Source organism: Colossoma macropomum, unplaced genomic scaffold (assembly GCF_904425465.1).
Source record: "Colossoma macropomum unplaced genomic scaffold, Colossoma_macropomum, whole genome shotgun sequence".
NCBI classification, from domain to species: domain Eukaryota; kingdom Metazoa; phylum Chordata; class Actinopteri; order Characiformes; family Serrasalmidae; genus Colossoma; species Colossoma macropomum.
In genome coordinates, this window is record NW_023494792.1 from 56,397,095 (window position 1) to 56,410,216 (window position 13,122).

At 38.3% G+C, this 13,122-nt stretch overlaps 1 protein-coding gene across 1 annotated transcript in view; it reads right to left on the reverse strand.

Moving 5' to 3' along the window:
* Positions 1-13,122, reverse strand: part of slc41a2b (solute carrier family 41 member 2b) — a 52,587-nt gene that overhangs the window by 21,994 nt on the left and 17,471 nt on the right. The window contains exons 7-8 of the mRNA XM_036577635.1: positions 11,989-12,136; positions 9,371-9,450 (exon numbers count right to left, since the gene is read on the reverse strand). Of these exons, the coding sequence (XP_036433528.1) occupies positions 9,371-9,450; positions 11,989-12,136 (228 nt within the window). The remainder of the gene's footprint in view (positions 1-9,370; positions 9,451-11,988; positions 12,137-13,122) is intronic.

Sequence of the window (13,122 nt, forward strand, 5' to 3'; positions counted from 1 at the left end):
TACGAACAATGTAAAGGTTCCCTCAAAGGTACTACAGTGGTTTTAAGGTCCAGTAGTGAACCTTAAATAAGTTTTTCCAGGTGAAAAGTTTGTATTTGTACCTTTTCATAACCGAATGATTTAAAACAGAACAATAAAATAAAAAGCCTGGAGACGAGACGGGGTGTGTGGAGTCAGTACAGCTTAGAAAATATCATTTAAATGGATTATGGTTCAGTTATGTTCCCTGACTAAAGGTACTGAGATGTACCCTTGAGGGTACCAACCCAGTGACAAGAGGGGTATTGCCCCAGTGTCAGTCCTGTACCTTTTTTTCTGAGAGTGTAGCGTTTTGGACACTTTTTGTCATTTACAGTTTAATTTGAGTAAATTACCATCTTATAATTATTCTTTTGAACATGTATTTCTTTTTTAAACCCTTTTTAGTGTAGCTTGATTTGTCTAGTATATGACAATTTTGTGCTGTTCATGGATGTACATCCATTTCTAAGAAATGTTTTCCTAATAAAAAAGGGTTATCTGGGCACAATTTTGGCAAAGCGTGGTGGATCAAGGCTCCTTAAGGTCACAACTCAGCTCAGTTCCATATCTCAGTTCCACAGTTGTAACCAAACAAAACTCAGATTTGCAAATAACCTCATCCTGATTGTTGGAGCCGTTTCCTCTCTTCCTTCATGCTAGTCTCAGCCTCTAGGCTGACAAGAAACTTCTCCACAGTGTCTGCAAATATGACCATGCCGACTCATAACAGGAGCTTATGTGACCTCAGTTTCGGAAGCACAGTCCAGCAGTTAGCTAGCGAGCTACAGGTTATAGATATAATGTTAGGACTGAGCGTTCAAATATCGTACACAACATGTCCTCAAACATTGCCTGCAAAATGTAATTATATCTCTAAAATGACCATCAGACAGCTTATTCTCCATTATGCACTTTTTACTCACCATTCAGAGAGCGGCAAGAAGAGCAAAGTGGTATATTTTCAACGGCATTTCTTTACTATTATAACAAAATGTTAAACATTTGAAACAATGTTGACATGAGCTTCAAAAAATCCACATGACTTTGCAAAGACAACAGGTAAGAAGATACATATGCAGCAAATGCCAGATTTCTAAGTCAATGTTATTTCTCTTATAACCACAGGGGGCGCTCAGCAAAAACGATTATGTGTTCTCAAAACCATGTGGTTTTTAAACACGTGATTCTCACCCTGGGAGTCGTGATTCGCAACATGATCACCAAAAAAGTACATAAACGTATTCTGACGCATCCTTGAGAAGAACGTCTACATAAATTTCCCACGTCGCTGATCCCCCATTATCAGTATATGTGACTGCAGTGAAAGTAGAAGTCTGCAACTGGCGCGGTCGGCCGCAGTAGCTCTTTAGCAGCTTAGCCAAGCAGCTTCACTTCCTTATAAATATTACATGATTATTAACTTAATGTGCAACAAAGCGTCAATTTTCGCAGTGTTGGCTTTTCAGAAACATCTCCCATCTGATGAAGATCTTTTGGTTGCCTCACATGAGAGCATATTATTCAGCTTATGAAGTTAACATATCGTCTCATTCAGAATGACTGAGCTGCAAAAGAAAACTGCTGTATGCTTGCAAATCTTCCTATAGTGTGTAAAACCCCTTAAAGTTCTAATTAACCCCTTAACTTTCCAGGCTTATTATATACAAACATTTATTATTCAGTAACTACAGGGACTTCAGTTATAGAATGTTAAGAGGTTAAAGGCAAAAGAAACAGATGTTTTGTTTGTTTATGGTCAGCAGTGGCATGTTCTTCCCTCCTTTTGGCAGCTGTCATTTGTGATAATGTTACTAATTATTTGTACAGAATGGATTTGGATTGGTTTGATTCATTTTACTAAACTGTTTTTTCAAATTGATCAGTTCAGTGAACCAAATGTCCAATTTAACCAACTCATTCATGCTCTGGGGCTCATTATAAACCAATATACTATATATACTGAAGTACAGTACAATGTGAAATCCAACATACAAAACTACACACAGAAACAGAAATTTGGCTGCAAAAGGTTTAATATAAGGAATAACAGGCTCGGTTTATCTGCTCTACATTTTATATTCATAGTAACTTGATTAAATTCCCTTTTGAATCGAGTAACCTGAGGTCAGCAGATAATAGGCTACTCCAATAACTTCCAAACAATATTCAAGTTTCAGGGTGAAATTCAACTAAAAAAAAAAACATCACTTGAATGTCTGTTTTTAAACCTGGACCGAATGTTAATGTGCAACACAGAAAATCCAATTAGTATTATGCTAATGGATGAGCAAAGACTACTTATAATGCAAAGGTTCCTGCACTAGACATTGCAATCTTAACCTCTTATCTGTCGCCCCTGAAATGGCATAGCCAAAGCAAAAGGGGCGCTGTTCCCACATACTCTGGGCTACCCTCATAATTCGATCTCCATTGAAAGGAAACACAGATTTTCTGAACTGTCAGAATAACTGTATAAATTACTGACACAGAATAACAGAGGCTAGAAAGGAAGAGTTTCTTTCCTCCTGACTCATAGACCTCTAAACTGATCAATACCTGTTCCTCTACGTTAGTGAGCCTACTTCACTTTACAGACACAGCAGAGCCGCAGACAAACCTGTACCTTGCAGATTTGCTAGCGTTTGCTCATTCAGTGCTTATATTGCAAATGAGACAATCGTATGTAGTGTGAATAACAGATCATAAATGGTTTGTGGGAATTGAATACTGAGATTTCAAGCTTTCTAGCTTTCTATACTGCATCACCATATTGTTGGGCAATTTGATGCATAAAATTATGCATAAATACCCAGAAGTGAATAACGGAAGTGTGCCGTCCTTAATGATAACAATAGGTACAGTTAGCACAAACACAGTTTTACAGCAGTAGCTCCTAATATGTGTTTTATGCTATGCTGTCAAAGAGTGTTGCGTGTTATTATAATTATTCAGCATGTAACACGGACTTAAACGTTGCAAAGATATTACAACAATGTTAGATTTGGTTAAACTTTTGAATCAGTTCGCCCAGTTCACTGAAAACAGCTCAGAAGAAAGATTCGCTGAGGAATTGGACAACACTGGCTGTGTTTACATGCAAAGATTTTTGCCAATCTGATTGAATACAATCCGATTATAGATGAAGACTGAGGTGTTCATTTGCTCACTCTACTCAACAATCTGATGGAAAATCTCTGTTTACATGCACACCACAAGTAATCCGTTTCAAAATTACATGCATGCGTAGAGAACCACTTAGTGTAGGCGTTACCATGACAATCAGCATCATGTGAGTCCAGTCAGAGTGAGATGAGCAGCAGTGAGCAGTGCTTGTGTTTTTAATTGCTTTAAAATGACGTCAGACTCAGGAAAACGTCCTTCACATGTCCTTATTACAGAAGGCCGAGAGGAAGACGTCGTGTTCTGAGACACATAAGCTGGACGCCCGTCCCACCGCCGTCTTTTAAAGATGAGAGCTTAAACTTCATCTCCTCTGCAGACCAGTTTCTGCTCCGCCATGTTGAACGTTATAAACGATTATAGACGAACATGATCAGAACGTACTTAAACTTTCTGATAGGGAATGTAATCAGATACAGGCGTTTACATGGTTATTATTGTTCTATTTAATTGATTATTTACAGGATTACCCACGTCGTTCAATCAGATAGAGACTGTATTCCGAATGGCCTCGATCAGACTAGCCTATTCCGATTGAGGTGTTCACATGGACATATTCTATTCCGACTGAGCTATTAGTTGGATTATAAATGGATTATTAAGATGTATGTAAACGTGGCTACTGACTAACTGGCTTAGAACATATCAGGATCTGCAGAAGAGTTAACTTTATATATTCAAATGGGTGGTTTCTACATTTGATTATGCATTTTCTTTCAATAAATATTTGAAAGTCAAATTTTATTTTAACAGCCCTAATGTGTATGAATTTTTAAGCTTCACTTTTCCATAATGGAGAAATCCAATTAATTCAACACACGCTTCTGTTTGTGCACCAACAGCGTTTAACCTTGTTCCATGCCAGAACCGACATTATGAACACCAAAAACACACAGACGCACACAGACTCATTTGTATGACACCGCTTGATCATGGCAGCACCTCAATGGGGGGCTATAATCTGGGTCACTGCGCAGATGAGACTCTGTCGGTGTGACAGAGAGTTCATGGGGGGTTCAGGAGTGTGTCTGGAGCTAAAGTGAGCACATGCGTACGCGGGTGCAGGCAGCAGGAAACTGATGCTCAGAATTAGTGCTTTACAGTATTGATTAAATTGAACACCACAATATTGCCCAAATATATCACAGGACCACAGTATTAGATGATGTTTTAGATAATAAAGTGCATTATTGTTCTGTTCTGCTACTTTTAAAGTGACATCAAAGGAACCTTACACGGTATTGTACACATTAACCACACACAAACCACATCTCCAGTAAGGAAGATCACTATCAAAGGTCCAGTATCCTACATTTATCTTGTATTTTATTTATGAATTTATGAATTTTGAATTAGCATTACAGACAAATATCATATTTATTTCTAACAAATGCATTAAAATTAATAAAATGGAACCATTTTAGCGCAGAAGCCCAGCATCAACTTAGACTGATATGTAAATGAGCTCTCTTTTCTAATTGGCTGTCCTGTATCAACATTCATTCAATAAGCAGTCCAAGCTGAAATACTCTTTAATTAATCGTGAATGGATGGGGCTGCACCGCTGTAGGCTGAGAAGGTGGATGTGTAAAATAATTTTACCGACATCACAAAAAACCCTGAATATCAAATTGAGCTGTTTTTGCAGCTTAGCTTCCATATATGAACTGTCTGCATGGACTAGGGGTGAAAAGTTTTGAAACATAAAAAATATTTACATAATACATCTTAAAACTCTTATTTCAGAAAAGTATATATTGGTTTTCCATGAAATGGGCTCTTTAATTTAGTTTCTGTGTGTTTTACACTGTTCTTTCAAGACAAACTGAAGCACCCAGCAAATTGCATACACTACATAATGCCCGACCACACAACATCCTAAACAATGCTAAAAACATGAGACCCTACAGAAAATGACAGACTGCACTGATTTTTTTTGTCCTTAGTCATCCTTCAGCCATCAAACCCCCGACACTACAAGATTAACCTCGAACAAAAACACCACACTTTACAATATGCTAGTAAAACATACTTTTACAGAATTTCACGTGTACAAACATGACTTTGTCAAAACAAACATGCAAGGATTACTACTAAAAGTGAAATATATATCGCTGCTGTTGGAACAAAACCACTTTTTGACATAAATTGAAAATGCCTGTTTCTCTTTACATTACACATTTACATGTGCAAATTGATCATGATGAATGGACCAAGATAAGCAGTCCAAAATGACTTGGAAAAAATTCTGGTTCCATTGACTTACATTAAAAGTGAAGTCACAAGGAGATGCGAGGTTTTGTTCCGACAGCAGCGATACATACATCAATCAGGCATAACATTATGACCACCTCCTCGTTTCTACGCTCATTGTCCATTTTATCAGCTCCACTTACTATATAGGTGCACTTTGTAATTCTACAGTTACAGACTGTAGTCCATCTGTTTCTCTGCATACTTTGTTAGCCCCATTTTACCCTGTTCTTCAGCGGTTAGGACCCCCATGGACCCTCACAGAGCTGGTACTATTTGGGTGGTGAGTCATTCTCAGCACTGCAGCAACACTGACGTGGTGGTGGTGTGTTAGTGTGTGTTGTGCTGGTCTGAGTGGATCAGACACAGCAGTGCTGCTGGAGTTTTTAAACACCTCAGTGTCACTGCTGGACTGAGAATAGTCCACCAACCTAAAATATCCAGCCAACAGCGTCCTGTGGGCAGCGTCCTGTGACCACTGATGAAGGACTAGAGGATGACCAACACAAACTGTGCAGCAGCAGATGAGCTATCATTTCAGACTTTACATCTACAAGGTGGACTGACAAGTGTCTAATAGAGTGGACAGTGAGTGGACAGTGTTTCAAAACTCCAGCAGCACTGCTGTGTCTGATCCACTCACACACCAACACACCACCACCACCACGTCTCAACAGCCAGATCGGAATTCACACAGATTTTATGTCAATCCAACTAAACATTCATCATAATTTCGCGCTGGTGAGACCTAATAAACATTTGGGGTGATATTTGGCAACTGCTGGGAGGGACGAATCAGCCTCAAACTCAACTCATTTATCCTGTAGTTCAGGCCAGGCATTTGTTTTCGGTAAAACTAAGAATTGCTTCGTAACTCCACTAAGAGTATAGATCGCAACATCACTGTCCAAAAACAAACATAAGACAAAAACCTTCTTCACTTTTTATTCCAAATCATTTTGGAGCACTTCTATTGATCCATTCATCATGAAATGTTCACACAGTATAAAAGGCAGCTGTGATGTTCCAACAATGCAGAGAAATAATGGGAAAAAATGTGTTTTTTTTGGACAGTGACAATATACTGCCAATCGTCCGGAACTGTTCAGAATGTTAGTGTGTATTAGTAAATGAATGTTTTCTGTGTGACTCACACCCTGTTTTGGGGGGGGGGGGCGTACGGTGAGCCTCCCTTCCTCTTCTCTTTTCATCTCACTCTATCCTCAACCCTCCACTGCCCTGACTCAGCGATTACCACTGCTTTCTCCTCCTTTCATCCTTCCTCGCCATAATTAACCCAAACTCTAGATTTCAAGACGCTCACCTAAACATCCTCATACACACCCACGCAAACACACCCACACACACCCTATGCCCACATGCCACACAGGCACACAGCTGTTTGGTGTGTCCAGTACAGGCCCAGGCGAAGTTCAAGCTGGTTAAGCGCCTCTCATTAGCGCATTTTAATTAAAACCTTATCGCTCAAAGTGCTGGCACACGGCCCTGTTACTGAGAGAGACAAGTCGTTGCAGTTACGTGGTGATTAATGTAAACATGCCACAGCCAAAAACTAACTCATTACCACCAAACTTTAGCTCAGTCTTTTCCAATCCTTCACCACTTTCTCAAAACTGCAACTTTCAGTTAAAGACATGAAAATGAGCTATATACAAGTCTATATCTAGTCTAGATCAATATATATCGTCATTCTCCTAACAAAACCCTGCATCTCTGAAATGATAACCTTATAAAAAAAAGGAAAGACATTTTTAACATTAATGTACGTTAATGTAAGGTTTTTTTTTTACAAGTAGAGCTGGCCCCAATAATTCGGATCCTCAAGTATACCTTCATATATTGTCGCTGTTGGAACAAAACCTTGTATCTCCAAAATGGTAACTTTACAGGACAAGAAAAAAACATTGAGTGCGTTTACAGGCACTTAATAATCCGATAACTACAGAAATTCATTAATCCAATCAACACGTTTATATGCACTTGAGTAATGAGACAATGGAAAACTCCAGGTCTACATGAGTCAGGCAGTAATCAGATTTCTGCTTTGCAACCAGCCAATAAACTCACAGAAGAAAACATGACGTAAATATAATGTAAAACTGAAATACTGAAACATCGTGCCACTTTACCTGAAACTATGAACATACATCATCTAATGCTGCTTATTTCCGGTACCGCCATCCCTTTGTCGCACACGTGCAGACTCACAAATATGATAGAAATCAGGGTAAGAGTTTACATGCACTGAGAAATCTGATTACTGAGTTAAAATCTCTTTATCAGATTTCTTAGTCAGATTTCTAGACCTTACTCTAATCTAAGAAATCGGAGTATACTGTTTACGTGACCATTTGAATAACCAGATAACTGCAGAAATCCGCAAATTATTTTTCAGATTATTTAGAGCACGTAAACAAACTCATTTACTTACAGAAGGTCAGGGAACATTTTTTTTCTTAGCAATTCTGGGCCATACCTCTTAGTCTGCTCACTATGACATTTTAACACAACGTAAAGGATGACTGGAGTTCTGAAACTGTGCAAATTGTTCAAAAAAGTAAAAGATGATTGAAAAAAGATACAACATTTTTGCGTCTTTTGTTAAACGTTCCTGCAAATTTACTATAAAACATTAACATAACTCGCAGATTGTCAATCCTGTTTATGTTCACCTATCAAACTTATTTCACTGACGATGGAAACTGAACTTGGATTACTAAGTTAGTAGTGCAGTATGAACTTGGCTCCATTCAGAAAACCAGCTAGAGATTGTAAAATATTTACATTTTGAACTGCTATCTAAATAAGTAAGCAAAAACCCAGTCTCCTTATCTGACATAATGTTACAGCACATCTGTCTCTCAGCACCTTTGGGGACGTTCATCATAAAATGAGAAGCATAAATCCCAATAGAATGAAGTTATAAGTTTCCGATGTGTCAGCGGAACCAAACAACGTTCCTCCAGGGCCTCAGCATGACATACAAGACAGGACCAGTGTTTACTGGACCACGCAGTACAAGTCACCAAGGCACAGACTACACAATTAAAGAAGACAGTGCAGTACAGCACACTAAATTAACATACACTGTCCTGTTTAATTGCACCATGTGTAGTCTATGCCTACACATATGTCTATGTTGGCAGACAACACAGCTTGAAACATACTTTGCTAGTGTGTCTGTGAACATCTACAGTCATCCATAATCATGTGTGATGGTTTCAGACTCTGAACAGTATTACTAAGCCAAACTGACCGATGTTTTCACTCATCTAGGTTGCTTTATCAGTTTAACTGAGTGGTAGGAAGATTATACCACCCTGACTTACTCCACTAGACAACTATGCCTGGGGCTAATTCTGAACTAAATATCATTCAAAATTAGGAATGCAGCACTTTTTTGGGCTGATGTCCAAAATATATGCGGATACCAAAGTAACTCTATCCTAACTCTGATAACGTAACGACTCAATAGGTGCATATATATATAATTAATATTAATATTTATACCATTCCACTGTCTAAATATTGTATTTCAGTAAAAAGCAGTGCTCTGCAATAATCAGAAATTGCTTAGTGGTTTCAGTTTTCTCTATTCCTGATTCTGTATTTAAGTGCCAGCATTAGGCCGACAATGATACAGTATCAATGTTGGTGCAACACCATTTATAATACAATTTACGGAGTGCTGAAAAGTGCTAGAAGTGCAGGGTAGACAAAATAGAGCTCTTCAAAAGACAATTTTACTGCCATAACCTGAGCCGATGGCTTATTAATTGGAAAAAAAAAAAAACTCTGACGAACATAAATGCTGAAATATTGTCTCCAGGGGAACATAACAGTTAAACCCAGATGCCATTTGAAGCAGAATGAGTTTAAATCAAATTTGTCTTACCATTTATGACAGGGGTGTAGACCACAATCCCAGCCAGGTTGGGGTCAGACACAGTTTTGTCCAGGATGAGACCTCCAATACTGAGACGGAAAATGGAAAAATACACAACAGGGTCTGCTATTAGTGAGCTGCTGTGTTTATAAGCGTGGATAGTTATGCCAAGTCAAAGGATTACACATGCAGGAGTGTGTACGTGTGGTTTTGTAGAAAACAACATAGAAAAATGAATGCCTCCTGTTTAATGTGTTAGATTAAGTAAAGCAAAGTGTCCTTGAACATACAAAATGTACTTTAGAAATAAAAGTGATGATTATAATAACAGTGATGATGATAAAAAGGGCTATCAATAACATACAGGACACTCCTGACTTAGTACAGTGTTTACAAAAGCTACGTTTCATGTTTTTACACTGAAAAGGTAAAACCGTTTCTTTTTGGGTCCTAAGCTAAGACTGGAGTTAGAGTTGAACATGGTACTGAAAGTTCAATGCCTTTTCAATGCTGCAATGTAGCAAACAGTTCAACACGGTAACTCTTCTTTCTTTTTAATTCTAAATAATTTTTTATTTAAATTTTTATAAATGAGATGTGTTTAAAAATGTTCCACATAATAAAGGTATCATTCCAATTTAAGTTTTCTTCCTAGCACAGTATGTGCAAGCCAATCATCATTTAGCAACCTTTATTTTTATGAATCACATGGGCAAGCAAATTTGGCTTGAAAGGGCAGAGACACAACCGTTAGCGACCCAACATTAGAATATCATTCAGGAATACGTGCGTCTTAAGGCCTTTACACACCAATATTTATTTATGCAATTTATTTGGACAGCAATAAAGTAATTATCTGATGTTGGCATGGCAACAACCAAGACGACTGATCAGCTGTGTCCCAGCAACTAGATTTCTGACAAATGTCAAGAGGATTAGCTTATTCTCTTCGCCATGTGTGGAGCCGCATCTACAAAAGTTACGGACATCCAAGTCATATAAGAGAACGCTCAAACTTTCAGCTCCTGAATGAAGCAATGAACCTCTCTTTACTCCTTTCTTATTCCCAAAATGGGAAGTAGCCTACCCACAGACATTGTTCGCCTGCTTTGTGAACAGCAAAGTGTTTGACATTCAGCCTGTTTTTTCTTTCTGCGGCATGAAAAAAAGGGCAAAATTCCAAAATAGTTGCATATTGTCCATTGTGTATGTTTTTAATACGAAACAATATTTTGCGTCCGAATATTTTGCTTTGTTAACAATTATTCTCATAGCGATATATTGGTGTATAACAACATTTATTGTTATAGAGGCAATCAGCAAAAAGTACAATCCAACATGATGAACATTAGGCTATATCATATTTCTTCATCTCACAGTAGAACTTCCTTTCAGAATGAGGTCATGTTATATTTTAGTTAGTTTTGTATGTGTAAAAAATGTTTTTTTCTGTGTTCAATCAAATAAACATTTGGTGTTCAGACAATGATGGGTGTTCCATTTGTTGCCATTGTATCGATCGTTGTTTCAAATGATTCTGATTTTGGTATTGAAATCAAAATTCTAGTGTTGCGTAGGGATGTGTATTCTGACTAATTTTGATATTTGACTATTCATGATTCATGATTTAAGAGTTCATGATCTAATATCTGCAGGAAACACAAAACAATGCATAAAAAGAGAAAAAAAAGAGGGACCAAAAGTTATTTAGGGCTGTAGGCTTATCTTTTTAAGTGATAGCACTGGTGTTGCACATAAATATAGCAGCACACCAGAGGAATAAACTTGAAAGCTTGTTTTATTATTCAAAAAACAGCCAAGGGATGAGTAATGGAGGCTGCCTCTGCAGATAACGCTGCAAGCTAAAGAGCTGACGGAGCTAACCAGTGTCACCCTGGATGCTGATGAGAACTTCTCGTCTTCTACAAGTGTAGAAGACAAGTGTCCTCAGTGGGCACTTCATTATCTCTGCCTCCTCAGGCACGTCCATAACAACACATCACGCTCAAACACTTGTGTTTAGTAGCAAAGTGTGACATATTTGCTCTCAAACACTCATGTTTCACTAAACTGTTGTTCCGTATATTTTCACAATGAAGTGTAACAAATACTCAAAAAGTGATATCAGGGTACTTGTGTATTCGTGCACATCCTAGTATCACGTCAACATTAGTCGAAGTTTGGTTTAAGGTTCGGCTTAGAAAATTCGTATTAATTGTAGATAGTTACAAATACAGTTCACATATTGTCGCTGTCAGAACAAAACCTCACATCTCCAAAAGGGTAACTTTACAGGAAGAGGAAAAACATTGTTAACTTTCAATAAAAATGAATCTAGCAAGACTTTTTCCGAGTAATTTTTTGACCTTTTCTATTTGTCTGTTCTTCATAAAATTTTAATACAACGTAAAGGGTAAATGGGCTTTTCATATCCTGCAAAAAAGTAAATGGAGATTTGGAGATTTTGGAGACAAAAATGGAGATTTTTACATCATGTAAAAATGGAGGTTTTATAGGTGAGATATATGACCTCATGTCCTGATACTGTGTTAAAACAAGTGTGTGTGTGTGTGTGTGTGTGTGTGTGAGTAAGTGAGTGAGTGAGGGAGTGAGTGAGAGAGAGAGACCTGCTGATGAGCATGGCCGTGATTACAGGCTCCCAGCCAGAGTAAAGGAGCTGCCGGCTGACTGGGTGTTTAGAAGAGATGACCATCGACACTGGAGTCAGACACATGAAGAAGGCACACACCAGAGACGACACGTATGGGTGGGAGTCTGAGAGAGACAGATGGAGAGCAGAGTGTAAGTGGCCTACTTCAGCAGCCAAGTTTCTCATAGACAAAATGCAGACCCACAGCTGAAAGCTCAGTGTACAAAACCATTTAGATTAAAACAGGACTATACACGCTTCCAAGAGGGCTGTAAGACAGTGTAAGTTAACTGCACAGGGAAAAGCTGATGATCTTAAAATTTCCACTTCCAAATCTAATCTCCTAATGCCCCCTAACCGACTCTAGAAGAGCTTTTCTGCACGTCTTAACCGCTGCTCAGCAGATCTGCACTCTACACAAGCCCTGGTCTCTAAATCCCTAATAGGGAGAGGGAGAGGGCGAGAGCGTGTGACTATATTTAGTGCGAATGGGCTTGACTGGGCCGTGGTCCGGGTTCATTATGGCAGAAGCGGCTGTTTGCTGGCTGGCCTAGGCATCTGGGTTTTGGCACACAGTGTCAGGGGCTGTTCGCCTCACTTCACCTCTCTGACAAAGAAAGAAAGTTTAAAAAAAGAAAATGGAAAAAAAGAGAAACTATGTCGCTGATGCAGTCCAGGTCTTATCAGCGAATGGCATCAGAGAGGGTAGTATAACATAGAAGAAACCAAGCACTACTCTGTTCTAGAAGGCCTTTCTAAGCGTGATAAACAGAGCTGGAGTGTCAATCTCTTTGGATTTCTGGATTTGAGTCTGTAATGTTGACCTATTTGTCCTCTATTACAAAACAATATAATTTTTTTGTTTTATAGTGTTATATATATGAAAATAACCACATAAATCATTAGACATCTTTCTATGCAGTAGAAGTCAGAGATCACCCTTTGTTTATTTAATTTCCAGTCAAAATGGCCATTAAAATCTATTCATTTGTCAGAATCAGAAAAAGCAGAAAATATGTTGAACAGAAAACTACACAGAAGCCACAACAATTAAATATATCACAAAAGGATTTATTGTGTCCACTATTCACCTTCACAAGAGCTTCCATTT